General features: G+C 52.0%; 1 protein-coding gene across 2 annotated transcripts in view; it reads right to left on the bottom strand.

Moving 5' to 3' along the window:
• Nucleotides 1-389: 389 nt before the first annotated feature.
• The window catches only part of ecm1b (extracellular matrix protein 1b), a 57965-nt gene continuing 40276 nt past the window's right edge, over nucleotides 390-18078 (bottom strand). The window contains exons 5-6 of one of the 2 annotated variants that reach the window (XM_072490639.1): nucleotides 17368-17455; nucleotides 390-606 (exon numbers count right to left, since the gene is read on the bottom strand). In XM_072490639.1, the coding sequence (XP_072346740.1) occupies nucleotides 463-606; nucleotides 17368-17455 (232 nt within the window). In that variant the 3' untranslated portion in view covers nucleotides 390-462. The remainder of the gene's footprint in view (nucleotides 607-17367; nucleotides 17456-18078) is intronic. The other variant, XM_072490640.1, reaches the window with a different exon arrangement.

The following is an 18078-nucleotide window of genomic DNA, read 5'->3' as shown; positions in this document are numbered from 1 at the left end:
GGGGTCTGGAGATCTGTGTGATATAAGTCTCAGGCTGTCGGTTAGGAATAAACGGCAGGCTTGAATCAGTGCTCTCTTCAGTGGAAGTGTCCCAGTGCGACATCCCCTGGCCTCTGAAGTTTCAGTGCCAGCTGGAGAGAGACACACACAGATATTCAAACCCCAGATATCGGCCCAGTAGTGGAGTAGCGGAGATGGCACCCTTTACACAGGGGCCCAGTCCATCACGTCAGGCGAGCACCTGGCTCAGGGCAACAGGTAACCGGTGACTGTGTAGGTGTGGAACGTAGAACAGTAACGCACAGAACAGGCCCTTCGGCCCGCGATGTTGTGCCGTATCCCGGGGAGAGGCACTCAGAAAACAAGGCATTTACCAGAGGAGACAGACATTAACCAGACGGCATTTAATGTTTCACATCATGTGTTTGAATCGCTCGTAGCCGCCGCCATTGGAATGGGCCTTCAGCGCCGGGATACAATCGTCAGCTGCACGTTGCTCAGGTAACCGGAGTCGATGCAGGAGGCGAAGTCACCGTCACAGCAATGCAATCGATCGTTCCACTTCCCTCGCATGGGGCCACACATGTGGGCAGGGAAGGACATTTTCTGTGTGAAAATTGAGAGATTGAACAGTTTAAATCTGAGGTTTCCCTTTGGAGGTAAGTTAATGTTATCCCAACTTCCATCACCTAATGTCAGGGTCACCATTTAGATCCCAATTTGGCACCTGTTACTGGAAACACTCAAACACTCCCAGGACAGGTACAGCACGGGGTTAGATACATAGTAAAGCTCCCTCTACACTGTCCCCATCAAACTCTCCCAGGACAGGTACAGCACGGGGTTAGATACAGAGTAAAGCTCCCTCTACACTGTCCCCATCAAACACTCCCAGGACAGGTACAGCACAGGGTTAGATACAGAGTAAAGCTCCCTCTACACTGTCCTCATCAAACACTCCCAGGACAGGTACATCACGGGGTTAGATACAGAGTAAAGCTCCCTCTACGCTGTCGCCATCAAACACTCCCAGGACAGGTACAGCACGGGGTTAGATACAGAGTAAAGCTCCCTCTACACTGTCCCCATCAAATACTCCCAGGACAGGTACAGCACAGGGTTAGATACAGAGTAAAGCTCCCTCTACACTGTCCTCATCAAACACTCCCAGGACAGGTACAGCACGGGGTTAGATACAGAGTAAAACTCCCTCTACACAGTCCCAATCAAACTCCCAGGACAGGTACAGCACGGGGTTAGATACAGAGTAAAGATCCCTCTACACTGTCCCCATCAAACACTCCCAGGACAGGTACAGCAAGGGGTTAGATACAGAGTAAAGCTCCCCCTACACTGTCCCCACCAAACACTCCCAAGACAGGTACAGTACGGGGTTAGATACAGAGTAAATCTCCCTCTACACTGTCCTCATCAAACACTCCCAGGACAGGTACAGCAAGGGGTTAGATACAGAGTAAAGCTCTCTCTACACTGTCCCCATCAAACACTCCCAGGACAGGTACAGCATGGGGTTAGATACAGAGTAAAGCTCCCTCTACACTGTCCCCATCAAACACTCCCAGGACAGGTACAGCACGGGGTTAGATACAGAGTAAAGCTCCCTCGACACTGTCCCCATCAAACACTCCCAGGACAGGTACAGCACGGGGTTAGATACAGAGGAAAGCTCCCTCTACACAGTCCCAATCAAACACTCCCAGGACAGGTACAGCACGGGGTTAGATACAGAGTAAAGCTCACTCTACACAGTCCCAATCAAACTCCCAGGACAGGTACAGCACGGGGTTAGATACAGAGTAAAGCACCCTCTACACTGTCACCATCAAACACTCCCAGGACAGGTACAGCACGGGGTTAGATACAGAGTAAAGCTCCCTCTACACTGTCCCCATCAAACACTCCCAGGACAGGTACAGCACGGGGTTAGATACAGAGTAAAGCTCCCTCTACACTGTCACCATCAAACACTCCCAGGACAGGTACAGCACGGGGTTAGATACAGAGTAAAGCTCCCTCTACACTGTCCCCATCAAACACTCCCAGGACAGGTACAGCACGGGGTTAGATACAGAGTAAAGCTCCCTCTACACTGTCCCCATCAAACACTCCCAGGACAGGTACAGCACGGGGATAGATATAGAGTAAAGCTCCCTCCACACTGTCCCCACCAAACACTCCCAGGACAGGTACAGCACGGGGTTAGATACAGAGTAAAGCTCCCTCTACACTGTCCCCATCAAACACTCCCAGGACAGGTACAGCACGGGGTTAGATATAGAGTAAAGCTCCCTCCACACTGTCCCCATCAAACACTCCCAGCACAGGTACAGCACGGGGATAGATATAGAGTAAAGCTCCCTCCACACTGTCCCCACCAAACACTCCCAGGACAGGTACAGCACGGGGTTAGATACAGAGTAAAGCTCCCTCTACACTGTCACCATCAAACACTCCCAGGACAGGGACAGCACGAGGTGAGATACAGAGTAAAGCTCCCTCGACACTGTCCCCATCAAACACTCCCAGGACAGGTACAGCACGGGGTTAGATACAGAGGAAAGCTCCCTCTACACAGTCCCAATCAAACACTCCCAGGACAGGTACAGCACGGGGTTAGATACAGAGTAAAGCTCCCTCTACACAGTCCCAATCAAACTCCCAGGACAGGTACAGCACGGGGTTAGATACAGAGTAAAGCTCCCTCTACACTGTCACCATCAAACACTCCCAGGACAGGTACAGCACGGGGTTAGATACAGAGTAAAGCTCCCTCTACACTGTCCCCATCAAACACTCCCAGGACAGGTACAGCACGGGGTTAGATACAGAGTAAAGCTCCCTCGACACTGTCCCAATCAAACACTCCCAGGACAGGTACAGCACGAGGTTAGATACAGGGTAAAGCTCCCTCGACACTATCCCCATCAAACACTCCCAGGACAGGTACAGCACGGGGTTAGATACAGAGTAAAGCTCCCTCTACACTGTCACCATCAAACACTCCCAGGACAGGTACAGCACGGGGTTAGATACAGAGTAAAGCTCCCTCTACACTGTCCCCATCAAACACTCCCAGGACAGGTACAGCACGGGGTTAGATACAGAGTAAAGCTCCCTCTACACTGTCCCCATCAAACACTCCCAGGACAGGTACAGCACGGGGTTAGATACAGAGTAAAGCTCCATCTACACTGTCCCCATCAAACACTCCCAGGACAGGTACAGCACGGGGATAGATATAGAGTAAAGCTCACTCCACACTGTCCCCACCAAACACTCCCAGGACAGGTACAGCACGGGGTTAGATACAGAGTAAAGCTCCCTCTACACTGTCCCCATCAAACACTCCCAGGACAGGTACAGCACGGGGTTAGATACAGAGTAAAGCTCCCTCGACACTGTCACCATCAAAAACTCCCAGGACAGGTACAGCACGAGGTTAGATACAGAGTAAAGCTCCCTCTGCACTGTCCCCATCAAACACTCCCAGGACAGGTACAGCACGGGGTTAGATACAGAGTAAAGCTCCCTCCACACTGTCCCCATCAAACACTCCCAGGACAGGTACAGCACGGGGATAGATATAGAGTAAAGCTCCCTCCACACTGTCCCCACCAAACACTCCCAGGACAGGCACAGCACGGGGTTAGATACAGAGTAAAGCTCCCTCTACACTGTCCCCCTCAAACACTCCCAGGACAGGTACAGCACGGGGTTAGATACAGAGTAAAGCTCCCTCTACACTATCACCATCAAACACTCCCAGGACAGGTACAGCACGGGGATAGATATAGAGTAAAGCTCCCTCCACACTGTCCCCACCAAACACTCCCAGGACAGGTACAGCACGGGGTTAGATACAGAGTAAAGCTCCCTCTACACTGTCCCCATCAAACACTCCCAGGACAGGTACAGCACGGGGTTAGATACAGAGTAAAGCTCCCTCCACACTGTCCCCATCAAACACTCCCAGGACAGGTACAGCACGGGGTTAGATACAGAGTAAAGCTCCCTCTACACTGTCCCCATCAAACACTCCCAGGACAGGTACAGCACGGGGTTAGATACAGAGTAAAGCTCCCTCCACACTGTCCCCATCAAACACTCCCAGAACAGGTACAGCACGGGGTTAGATACAGAGTAAAGCTCCCTCTACACTGTCCCCATCAAACACTCCCAGGACAGGTACAGCACAGGGTTAGATACAGAGTAAAGCTACCTCTACACTGTCCCCATCAAACACTCCCTGATCAGGTACAGCACGGGGTTAGATACAGAGTAAAGCTCCCCCTACACTGTCCCCATCAAACACTCCCAGGACAGGTACAGCATGGGGTTAGATACAGAGTAAAGCTCCCTCTACTCTGTCCCCATCAAACACTCCCAGGACAGGTACAGCACGGGGTTAGATACAGAGTAAAGCTCCCTCTACACTGCCCCCATCAAACACTCCCAGGACAGGTACAGCACGGGGTTAGGTACAGAATAACGCTCCCTCTACACTGTCCCCATCAAACACTCCCAGGACAGGTACAGCACGGGGTTAGATACAGAATAAAGCTCCCTCTACACTGTCCCCATCAAACACTCCCAGGACAGGTACAGCACGGGGTTAGATACAGAGTAAAGCTCCCTCCACACTGTCCCCATCAACACTCCCAGGACAGGTACAGCACAGGGTTAGATACAGAGTAAAGCTCCCTCTACACTGTCCCCATCAAACACTCCCAGGACAGGGACAGCACGGGGTTAGATACAGAGTAAAGCTCCCTCCACACTGTCCCCATCAAACACTCCCAGGACAGGTACAGCACGGGGTTAGATACAGAGTAAAGCTCCCTCCACACTGTCCCCATCAAACACTCCCAGGACAGGTACAGCACGGGGTTAGATACCGAGTAAAGCTCCCTCTACACTGTCCCTATCAAACACTCCCAGGTCAGGTACAGCACAGGGTTAGATACAGAGTAAAGCTCCCTCTACACTGTCCCCATCAAACACTCCCTGGACAGGTACAGCACGGGGTTAGATACAGAGTAAAGCTCCCCCTACACTGTCCCCATCAAACACTCCCAGGACAGGTACAGCACGGGGTTAGATACAGAGTAAAGCTCCCTCTACTCTGTCCCCATCAAACACTCCCAGGACAGGTACAGCACGGGGTTAGATACAGATTAAAGCTCCCTCTACACTGCCCCCATCAAACACTCCCAGGACAGGTACAGCACGGGGTTAGATACAGAGTAACGCTCCCTCTACACTGTCCCCATCAAACACTCCCAGGACAGGTACAGCACGGGGTTAGATACAGAGTAAAGCTCCCTCCACACTGTCCCCATCAAACACTCCCAGGACAGGTACAGCACGGGGTTAGATACAGAGTAAAGCTCCCTCTACACTGTCCCCATCAAACACTCCCAGGACAGGTACAGCACGGGGTTAGATACAAAGTAAAGCTCCCTCCACACTGTCCCCATCAAACACTCCCAGGACAGGTACAGCACGGGGTTAGATACAGAGTAAAGCTCCCTCCACACTGTCCCCATCAAACACTCCCAGGACAGGTACAGCACAGGGTTAGATACAGAGTAAAGCTCCCTCTACACTGTCCCCATCAAACACTCCCAGGACAGGTATAGCACGGGGTTAGATACAGAGTAAAGCTCCCTCCACACTGTCCCCATCAAACACTCCCAGGACAGGTACAGCACGGGGTTAGATACAGAGTAAAGCTCCCTCTACGCTGTCGCCATCAAACACTCCCAGGACAGGTACAGCACGGGGTTAGATACAGAGTAAAGCTCCCTCTACACTGTCCCCATCAAATACTCCCAGGACAGGTACAGCACAGGGTTAGATACAGAGTAAAGCTCCCTCTACACTGTCCTCATCAAACACTCCCAGGACAGGTACAGCACGGGGTTAGATACAGAGTAAAGCTCCCTCTACACAGTCCCAATCAAACTCCCAGGACAGGTACAGCACGGGGTTAGATACAGAGTAAAGATCCCTCTACACTGTCCCCATCAAACACTCCCAGGACAGGTACAGCAAGGGGTTAGATACAGAGTAAAGCTCCCCCTACACTGTCCCCACCAAACACTCCCAGGACAGGTACAGTACGGGGTTAGATACAGAGTAAATCTCCCTCTACACTGTCCTCATCAAACACTCCCAGGACAGGTACAGCAAGGGGTTAGATACAGAGTAAAGCTCTCTCTACACTGTCCCCATCAAACACTCCCAGGACAGGTACAGCATGGGGTTAGATACAGAGTAAAGCTCCCTCTACACTGTCCCCATCAAACACTCCCAGGACAGGTACAGCACGGGGTTAGATACAGAGTAAAGCTCCCTCGACACTGTCCCCATCAAACACTCCCAGGACAGGTACAGCACGGGGTTAGATACAGAGGAAAGCTCCCTCTACACAGTCCCAATCAAACACTCCCAGGACAGGTACAGCACGGGGTTAGATACAGAGTAAAGCTCACTCTACACAGTCCCAATCAAACTCCCAGGACAGGTACAGCACGGGGTTAGATACAGAGTAAAGCACCCTCTACACTGTCACCATCAAACACTCCCAGGACAGGTACAGCACGGGGTTAGATACAGAGTAAAGCTCCCTCTACACTGTCCCCATCAAACACTCCCAGGACAGGTACAGCACGGGGTTAGATACAGAGTAAAGCTCCCTCTACACTGTCACCATCAAACACTCCCAGGACAGGTACAGCACGAGGTTAGATACAGGGTAAAGCTCCCTCTACACTATCCCCATCAAACACTCCCAGGACAGGTACAGCACGGGGTTAGATACAGAGTAAAGCTCCCTCTACACTGTCCCCATCAAACACTCCCAGGACAGGTACAGCACGGGGTTAGATACAGAGTAAAGCTCCCTCTACACTGTCCCCATCAAACACTCCCAGGACAGGTACAGCACGGGGTTAGATACAGAGTAAAGCTCCCTCTACACTGTCCCCATCAAACACTCCCAGGACAGGTACAGCACGGGGATAGATATAGAGTAAAGCTCCCTCCACACTGTCCCCACCAAACACTCCCAGGACAGGTACAGCACGGGGTTAGATACAGAGTAAAGCTCCCTCTACACTGTCCCCATCAAACACTCCCAGGACAGGTACAGCACGGGGTTAGATATAGAGTAAAGCTCCCTCCACACTGTCCCCATCAAACACTCCCAGCACAGGTACAGCACGGGGATAGATATAGAGTAAAGCTCCCTCCACACTGTCCCCACCAAACACTCCCAGGACAGGTACAGCACGGGGTTAGATACAGAGTAAAGCTCCCTCTACACTGTCACCATCAAACACTCCCAGGACAGGGACAGCACGAGGTGAGATACAGAGTAAAGCTCCCTCGACACTGTCCCCATCAAACACTCCCAGGACAGGTACAGCACGGGGTTAGATACAGAGTAAAGCTCCCTCTACACTGTCACCATCAAACACTCCCAGGACAGGTACAGCACGGGGTTAGATACAGAGTAAAGCTCCCTCTACACTGTCCCCATCAAACACTCCCAGGACAGGTACAGCACGGGGTTAGATACAGAGTAAAGCTCCCTCGACACTGTCACCATCAAAAACTCCCAGGACAGGTACAGCACGAGGTTAGATACAGGGTAAAGCTCCCTCTACACTATCCCCATCAAACACTCCCAGGACAGGTACAGCACGGGGTTAGATACAGAGTAAAGCTCCATCTACACTGTCCCCATCAAACACTCCCAGGACAGGTACAGCACGGGGATAGATATAGAGTAAAGCTCACTCCACAATGTCCCCACCAAACACTCCCAGGACAGGTACAGCACGGGGTTAGATACAGAGTAAAGCTCCCTCTACACTGTCCCCATCAAACACTCCCAGGACAGGTACAGCACGGGGTTAGATACAGAGTAAAGCTCCCTCCACACTGTCCCCATCAAACACTCCCAGGACAGGTACAGCACGGGGATAGATATAGAGTAAAGCTCCCTCCACACTGTCCCCACCAAACACTCCCAGGACAGGCACAGCACGGGGTTAGATACAGAGTAAAGCTCCCTCTACACTGTCCCCCTCAAACACTCCCTGGACAGGTACAGCACGGGGTTAGATACAGAGTAAAGCTCCCTCTACACTATCACCATCAAACACTCCCAGGACAGGTACAGCACGGGGATAGATATAGAGTAAAGCTCCCTCCACACTGTCCCCACCAAACACTCCCAGGACAGGTACAGCACGGGATTAGATACAGAGTAAAGCTCCCTCTACACTGTCCCCATCAAACACTCCCAGGACAGGTACAGCACGGGGTTAGATACAGAGTAAAGCTCCCTCCACACTGTCCCCATCAAACACTCCCAGGACAGGTACAGCACGGGGTTAGATACAGAGTAAAGCTCCCTCTACACTGTCCCCATCAAACACTCCCAGGACAGGTACAGCACGGGGTTAGATACAGAGTAAAGCTCCCTCCACACTGTCCCCATCAAACACTCCCAGAACAGGTACAGCACGGGGTTAGATACAGAGTAAAGCTCCCTCTACACTGTCCCCATCAAACACTCCCAGGACAGGTACAGCACAGGGTTAGATACAGAGTAAAGCTACCTCTACACTGTCCCCATCAAACACTCCCTGATCAGGTACAGCACGGGGTTAGATACAGAGTAAAGCTCCCCCTACACTGTCCCCATCAAACACTCCCAGGACAGGTACAGCATGGGGTTAGATACAGAGTAAAGCTCCCTCTACTCTGTCCCCATCAAACACTCCCAGGACAGGTACAGCACGGGGTTAGATACAGAGTAAAGCTCCCTCTACACTGCCCCCATCAAACACTCCCAGGACAGGTACAGCACGGGGTTAGGTACAGAATAACGCTCCCTCTACACTGTCCCCATCAAACACTCCCAGGACAGGTACAGCACGGGGTTAGATACAGAATAAAGCTCCCTCTACACTGTCCCCATCAAACACTCCCAGGACAGGTACAGCACGGGGTTAGATACAGAGTAAAGCTCCCTCCACACTGTCCCCATCAACACTCCCAGGACAGGTACAGCACAGGGTTAGATACAGAGTAAAGCTCCCTCTACACTGTCCCCATCAAACACTCCCAGGACAGGGACAGCACGGGGTTAGATACAGAGTAAAGCTCCCTCCACACTGTCCCCATCAAACACTCCCAGGACAGGTACAGCACGGGGTTAGATACAGAGGAAAGCTCCCTCCACACTGTCCCCATCAAACACTCCCAGGACAGGTACAGCACGGGGTTAGATACAGAGTAAAGCTCCCTCTACACTGTCCCCATCAAACACTCCCAGGACAGGTACAGCACGGGGTTAGATACAAAGTAAAGCTCCCTCCACACTGTCCCCATCAAACACTCCCAGGACAGGTACAGCACGGGGTTAGATACAGAGTAAAGCTCCCTCCACACTGTCCCCATCAAACACTCCCAGGACAGGTACAGCACAGGGTTAGATACAGAGTAAAGCTCCCTCTACACTGTCCCCATCAAACACTCCCAGGACAGGTATAGCACGGGGTTAGATACAGAGTAAAGCTCCCTCCACACTGTCCCCATCAAACACTCCCAGGACAGGTACAGCACGGGGTTAGATACAGAGTAAAGCTCCCTCTACACTGTCCCCATCAAACACTCCCTGATCAGGTACAGCACGGGGTTAGATACAGAGTAAAGCTCCCCCTACACTGTCCCCATCAAACACTCCCAGGACAGGTACAGCACGGGGTTAGATACAGAGTAAAGCTCCCTCTACTCTGTCCCCATCAAACACTCCCAGGATAGGTACAGCACGGGGTTAGATACAGAGTAAAGCTCCCTCTACACTGCCCCCATCAAACACTCCCAGGACAGGTACAGCACGGGGTTAGATACAGAGTAAAGCTCCCTCCACACTGTCCCCATCAACACTCCCAGGACAGGTACAGCACAGGGTTAGATACAGAGTAAAGCTCCCCCTACACTGTCCCCACCAAACACTCCCAGGACAGGTACAGCACGGGGATAGATATAGAGTAAAGCTCCCTCTACACTGTCCCCACCAAACACTCCCAGGACAGGTACAGCACGGGGTTAGATACAGAGTAAAGCTCCCTCTACACTGTCCCCATCAAACACTCCCAGGACAGGTACAGCACGGGGTTAGATATAGAGTAAAGCTCCCTCCACACTGTCCCCATCAAACACTCCCAGCACAGGTACAGCACGGGGATGGTGAGTAAAGCTCCCTCTACACTGTCCCCATCAAACACTCCCAGGACAGGTACAGCACGGGGTTAGATACAGAGTAAAGCTCCTTCTACACTGTCACCATCAAACACTCCGAGGACAGGTACAGCACGAGGTTAGATACAGGGTAAAGCTCCCTCTACACTATCCCCATCAAACACTCCCAGGACAGGTACAGCACGGGGTTAGATACAGAGTAAAGCTCCCTCCACACTGTCCCCACCAAACACTCCCAGGACAGGTACAGCACGGGGTTAGATACAGAGTAAAGCTCCCTCTACACTGTCACCATCAAACACTCCCAGGACAGGGACAGCACGAGGTGAGTTACAGAGTAAAGCTCCCTCGACACTGTCCCCATCAAACACTCCCAGGACAGGTACAGCACGGGGTTAGATACAGAGGAAAGCTCCCTCTACACAGTCCCAATCAAACACTCCCAGGACGGGTACAGCACGGGGTTAGATACAGAGTAAAGCTCCCTCTACACAGTCCCAATCAAACACTCCCAGGACAGGTACAGCACGGGGTTAGATACAGAGTAAATCTCCCTCTACACTGTCCTCATCAAACACTCCCAGGACAGGTACAGCAAGGGGTTAGATACAGAGTAAAGCTCCCTCTACACTGTCCCCATCAAACACTACCAGGACAGGTACAGCACGGGGTCAGATACAGAGTAAAGCTCCCTCTACACTGTCCCCATCAAACACTCCCAGGACAGGTACAGCACTGGGTTAGATACAGAGTAAAGCTCCCTCGACACTGTCCCCATCAAACACTCCCAGGACAGGTACAGCACGGGGTTAGATACAGAGGAAAGCTCCCTCTACACAGTCCCAATCAAACACTCCCAGGACAGGTACAGCACGGGGTTAGATACAGAGTAAAGCTCCCTCTACACAGTCCCAATCAAACTCCCAGGACAGGTACAGCACGGGGTTAGATACAGAGTAAAGCACCCTCTACACTGTCACCATCAAACACTCCCAGGACAGGTACAGCACGTGGTTAGATACAGAGTAAAGCTCCCTCTACACTGTCCCCATCAAACACTCCCAGGACAGGTACAGCACGGGGTTAGATACAGAGTAAAGCTCCCTCTACACTGTCACCATCAAACACTCCGAGGACAGGTACAGCACGAGGTTAGATACAGGGTAAAGCTCCCTCTACACTATCCCCATCAAACACTCCCAGGACAGGTACAGCACGGGGTTAGATACAGAGTAAAGCTCCCTCTACACTGTCCCCATCAAACACTCCCAGGACAGGTACAGCACGGGGATAGATATAGAGTAAAGCTCCCTCTACACTGTCCCCACCAAACACTCCCAGGACAGGTACAGCACGGGGTTAGATACAGAGTAAAGCTCCCTCTACACTGTCCCCATCAAACACTCGCAGGACAGGTACAGCACGGGGTTAGATATAGAGTAAAGCTCCCTCCACACTGTCCCCATCAAACACTCCCAGCACAGGTACAGCACGGGGATAGATATAGAGTAAAGCTCCCTCCACACTGTCCCCACCAAACACTCCCAGGACAGGTACAGCACGGGGTTAGATACAGAGTAAAGCTCCCTCTACACTGTCACCATCAAACACTCCCAGGACAGGGACAGCACGAGGTGAGTTACAGAGTAAAGCTCCCTCGACACTGTCCCCATCAAACACTCCCAGGACAGGTACAGCACGGGGTTAGATACAGAGGAAAGCTCCCTCTACACAGTCCCAATCAAACACTCCCAGGACAGGTACAGCACGGGGTTAGATACAGAGTAAAGCTCCCTCTACACAGTCCCAATCAAACTCCCAGGACAGGTACAGCACGGGGTTAGATACAGAGTAAAGCTCCCTCTACACTGTCACCATCAAACACTCCCAGGATAGGTACAGCACGGGGTTAGATACAGAGTAAAGCTCCCTCTACACTGTCCCCATCAAACACTCCCAGGACAGGTACAGCACGGGGTTAGATACAGAGTAAAGCTCCCTCGACACTGTCACCATCAAAAACTCCCAGGACAGGTACAGCACGAGGTTAGATACAGGGTAAAGCTCCCTCTACACTATCCCCATCAAACACTCCCAGGACAGGTACAGCACGGGGTTAGATACAGAGTAAAGCTCCATCTACACTGTCCCCACCAAACACTCCCAGGACAGGTACAGCACGGGGTTAGATACAGAGTAAAGCTCCCTCTACACTGTCCCCATCAAACACTCCCAGGACAGGTACAGCACGGGGTTAGATACAGAGTAAAGCTCCCTCCACACTGTCCCCATCAAACACTCCCAGGACAGGTACAGCACGGGGATAGATATAGAGTAAAGCTCCCTCCACACTGTCCCCACCAAACACTCCCAGGACAGGTACAGCACGGGGTTAGATACAGAGTAAAGCTCCCTCTACACTGTCCCCCTCAAACACTCCCAGGACAGGTACAGCACGGGGTTAGATACAGAGTAAAGCTCCCTCTACACTGTCACCATCAAACACTCCCAGGACAGGTACAGCACGGGGATAGATATAGAGTAAAGCTCCCTCCACACTGTCCCCACCAAACACTCCCAGGACAGGTACAGCACGGGGTTAGATACAGAGTAAAGCTCCCTCTACACTGTCCCCATCAAACACTCCCAGGACAGGTACAGCACGGGGTTAGATACAGAGTAAAGCTCCCTCCACACTGTCCCCATCAAACACTCCCAGGACAGGTACAGCACGGGGTTAGATACAGAGTAAAGCTCCCTCTACACTGTCCCCATCAAACACTCCCAGGACAGGTACAGCACGGGGTTAGATACAGAGTAAAGCTCCCTCCACACTGTCCCCATCAAACACTCCCAGAACAGGTACAGCACGGGGTTAGATACAGAGTAAAGCTCCCTCTACACTGTCCCCATCAAACACTCCCAGGACAGGTACAGCACAGGGTTAGATACAGAGTAAAGCTCCCTCTACACTGTCCCCATCAAACACTCCCTGATCAGGTACAGCACGGGGTCAGATACAGAGTAAAGCTCCCTCTACACTGTCCCCATCAAACACTCCCAGGACAGGTACAGCACTGGGTTAGATACAGAGTAAAGCTCCCTCGACACTGTCCCCATCAAACACTCCCAGGACAGGTACAGCACGGGGTTAGATACAGAGGAAAGCTCCCTCTACACAGTCCCAATCAAACACTCCCAGGACAGGTACAGCACGGGGTTAGATACAGAGTAAAGCTCCCTCTACACAGTCCCAATCAAACTCCCAGGACAGGTACAGCACGGGGTTAGATACAGAGTAAAGCACCCTCTACACTGTCACCATCAAACACTCCCAGGACAGGTACAGCACGGGGTTAGATACAGAGTAAAGCTCCCTCTACACTGTCCCCATCAAACACTCCCAGGACAGGTACAGCACGGGGTTAGATACAGAGTAAAGCTCCCTCTACACTGTCACCATCAAACACTCCGAGGACAGGTACAGCACGAGGTTAGATACAGGGTAAAGCTCCCTCTACACTATCCCCATCAAACACTCCCAGGACAGGTACAGCACGGGGTTAGATACAGAGTAAAGCTCCCTCTACACAGTCCCAATCAAACTCCCAGGACAGGTACAGCACGGGGTTAGATACAGAGTAAAGCTCCCTCTACACTGTCACCATCAAACACTCCCAGGACAGGTACAGCACGGGGTTAGATACAGAGTAAAGCTCCCTCTACACTGTCACCATCAAAAACTCCCAGGACAGGTACAGCACGAGGTTAGATACAGGGTAAAGCTCCCTCTACACTATCCCCATCAAACACTCCCAGGACAGGTACAGCACGGGGTTAGATACAGAGTAAAGCTCCATCTACACTGTCCCCACCAAACACTCCCAGGACAGGTACAGCACGGGGTTAGATACAGAGTAAAGCTCCCTCTACACTGTCCCCATCAAACACTCCCAGGACAGGTACAGCACGGGGTTAGATACAGAGTAAAGCTCCCTCCACACTGTCCCCATCAAACACTCCCAGGACAGGTACAGCACGGGGATAGATATAGAGTAAAGCTCCCTCCACACTGTCCCCACCAAACACTCCCAGGACAGGCACAGCACGGGGTTAGATACAGAGTAAAGCTCCCTCTACACTGTCCCCCTCAAACACTCCCAGGACAGGTACAGCACGGGGTTAGATACAGAGTAAAGCTCCCTCTACACTGTCACCATCAAACACTCCCAGGACAGGTACAGCACGGGGATAGATATAGAGTAAAGCTCCCTCCACACTGTCCCCACCAAACACTCCCAGGACAGGTACAGCACGGGGTTAGATACAGAGTAAAGCTCCCTCTACACTGTCCCCATCAAACACTCCCAGGACAGGTACAGCACGGGGTTAGATACAGAGTAAAGCTCCCTCCACACTGTCCCCATCAAACACTCCCAGGACAGGTACAGCACGGGGTTAGATACAGAGTAAAGCTCCCTCTACACTGTCCCCATCAAACACTCCCAGGACAGGTACAGCACGGGGTTAGATACAGAGTAAAGCTCCCTCCACACTGTCCCCATCAAACACTCCCAGAACAGGTACAGCACGGGGTTAGATACAGAGTAAAGCTCCCTCTACACTGTCCCCATCAAACACTCCCAGGACAGGTACAGCACAGGGTTAGATACAGAGTAAAGCTCCCTCTACACTGTCCCCATCAAACACTCCCTGATCAGGTACAGCACGGGGTTAGATACAGAGTAAAGCTCCCCCTACACTGTCCCCATCAAACACTCCCAGGACAGGTACAGCATGGGGTTAGATACAGATTAAACCTCCCTCTACTCTGTCCCCATCAAACACTCCCAGGACAGGTACAGCACGGGGTTAGATACAGCGTAAATCTCCCTCTACACTGCCCCCATCAAACACTCCCAGGACAGGTACAGCACGGGGTTAGATACAGAGTAACGCTCCCTCTACACTGTCCCCATCAAACACTCCCAGGACAGGTACAGCACGGGGTTAGATACAGAGTAAAGCTCCCTTTACACTGTCCCCATCAAACACTTTCAGGACAGGTACAGCACGGGGTTAGATACAGAGTAAAGCTCCCTCCACACTGTCCCCATCAACACTCCCAGGACAGGTACAGCACAGGGTTAGATACAGAGTAAAGCTCCCTCTACACTGTCCCCATCAAACACTCCCAGGACAGGTACAGCACGGGGTTAGATACAGAGTAAAGCTCCCTCCACACTGTCCCCATCAAACACTCCCAGGACAGGTACAGCACGGGGTTAGATACAGAGTAAAGCTCCCTCCACACTGTCCCCATCAAACACTCCCAGGACAGGTACAGCACGGGGTTAGATACAGAGTAAAGCTCCCTCTACACTGTCCCTATCAAACACTCCCAGGACAGGTACAGCACAGGGTTAGATACAGAGTAAAGCTCCCTCTACACTGTCCCCATCAAACACTCCCTGGACAGGTACAGCACGGGGTTAGATACAGAGTAAAGCTCCCCCTACACTGTCCCCATCAAACACTCCCAGGACAGGTACAGCACGGGGTTAGATACAGAGTAAAGCTCCCTCTACTCTGTCCCCATCAAACACTCCCAGGACAGGTACAGCACGGGGTTAGATACAGATTAAAGCTCCCTCTACACTGCCCCCATCAAACACTCCCAGGACAGGTACAGCACGGGGTTAGATACAGAGTAAAGCTCCCTCTACACTGCCCCCATCAAACACTCCCAGTACAGGTACAGCACGGGGTTAGATACAGATTAAAGCTCCCTCTACACTGTCCCCATCAAACACTCCCAGGACAGGTACAGCACGGGGTTAGATACAGAGTAAAGCTCCCTCCACACTGTCCCCATCAAACACTCCCAGGACAGGTACAGCACGGGGTTAGATACAAAGTAAAACTCCCTCCACACTGTCCCCATCAAACACTCCCAGGACAGGTACAGCACGGGGTTAGATACAGAGTAAAGCTCCCTCTACACTGTCCCCATCATATTTGACCATATCTCATGCGGGGGATCAAGGTTCGGAAGGCTGAACCTTGACAAATGGGAGGCGATTCATGTTCCAGTTCTGACCTTGACTCCTGGAACATTTCGATTTGCAGGGAGCTGTTTATCGGAATTAAAGTTGAGGTGATTTGGGTTGAAGCAGCGAATCGATTCTGGCACTGCAGGAACTGGGACGCCTCCATCCCAGTCGCTGACAGAGCTGGTCAGGGGAAAAACCATCAGCCGGCGCTGTGTGTAGTTGTCAGTGAGGCCACCAGGGGTCAGTATTGATCTACCCTCTCAGGGAGAAAAACTGCGACGCCTCCCATTGTGGCTCAGCGGGTGACGGGCAGCTGACCGGTGTCATGATACGCAAACATGCAACCAATGAGCACTCAGAATAGGACGCAACCAATGGGCAGTCAGGACACTCAGAGGTAGCATCACCACAAGGGGGCGTGACATGAACACTATGAAGGGGATGAGGCACTCACACGCTGCCTCTTTCCACAGACAGACATCTGGAGAGTGAGACAGGGTTGGTCAGCAGCAACACACCCCACCACATGGCTTAGAGCAGGCTGCTACAGTTAGACGGAGTTACTACAGTTTGATTTGCAGAGAGCCGAACTTATTTGAGAACTGTGTTAATAGTTCAAGAAAACACATTGAACTAATTTCAGAATCTGGAGCATCCTTTAGTTAAGACTGCGTCAAGTAGCAGCCCGTGTTGTCCGAAGCAGCAGAACACAACAACCGGCTCATCCTGGGATTATCCTGGGCCAAACATACGTGTCACCAATTGACTGTGGAGATGTCTTTGTCCTTCCCGATTAGCCGCTGCTGAGATAGGTCGTCGGCAACGGCTCCGGGAGGATTGGTCGGGCCTGTGATGCCCCAGGTGGGCGGATAGCCAGCCAGACGGCTGTGTTTGGGAGAAGATGGGGGGCGCGCGCGCGAGGCACAGGGGGATGGTGGGGGCGCGTCGAGCAATTTAAAAATGCCGCGAGCAATGGACGGAGCAAGTGACAAAACCAAACGAGATATACTCTGACCTTGCGCTTTCCACATTGAACCCTCTGCAACATCGACTCCAACGGACAACAAAACTTCTGCAACTTCTTCACCAGAGCGGCAGCGGGCCTGGGAGAGATAACCATCCAATTCAGTCAGGAAATAACCTGTCCTTAATCATTTCAGTATTGCTGGCTACAGTGTAGCTTTACTCTGTATCTAACCCCGTGCTGTACCTGTCCTGGGAGTGTTTGATGGGGACAGTGTAGTGGGAGCTTTACTCTGTATCTAACCCCGTGCTGTACCTGTCCTGGGAGTGTTTGATGTGGACAGTGTAGAGGGAGCTTTACTCTGTATCTAACCCCGTGCTGTACCTTTCCTGGGAGTGTTTGATGGGGACAGTGTAGAGGGAGCATTACTCTGTATTTAACCCCGTGCTGTACCTGTCCCGGGAGTGTTTGATGGGGACAGTGTAGAGGGAGCTTTACTCTGTATCTAACCCCGTGCTGTACCTGTCCCGGGAGTGTTTGATGGGGACAGTGTAGAGGGAGCTTTACTCTGTATCTAACCCCGTGCTGTACCTGTCCTGGGAGGGTTTGATGGGGACAGTGTAGAGGGAGCTTTACTCTGTATCTAATCCCGTGCTGTACCTGTCCTGGGAGTGTTTGGTGGGGACAGTGTCGAGAGAGCTTTACTCTGTATCTAACCCCGTGCTGTACCTATCCTGGGAGTGTTTGATGGGGACAGTGTAG

This window comes from Scyliorhinus torazame, chromosome 26, assembly GCF_047496885.1.
Source record: "Scyliorhinus torazame isolate Kashiwa2021f chromosome 26, sScyTor2.1, whole genome shotgun sequence".
NCBI lineage: Eukaryota > Metazoa > Chordata > Chondrichthyes > Carcharhiniformes > Scyliorhinidae > Scyliorhinus > Scyliorhinus torazame.
Note: the sequence above shows the minus strand (reverse complement) of the source record. Positions and strands in the feature narration are given on the sequence as shown.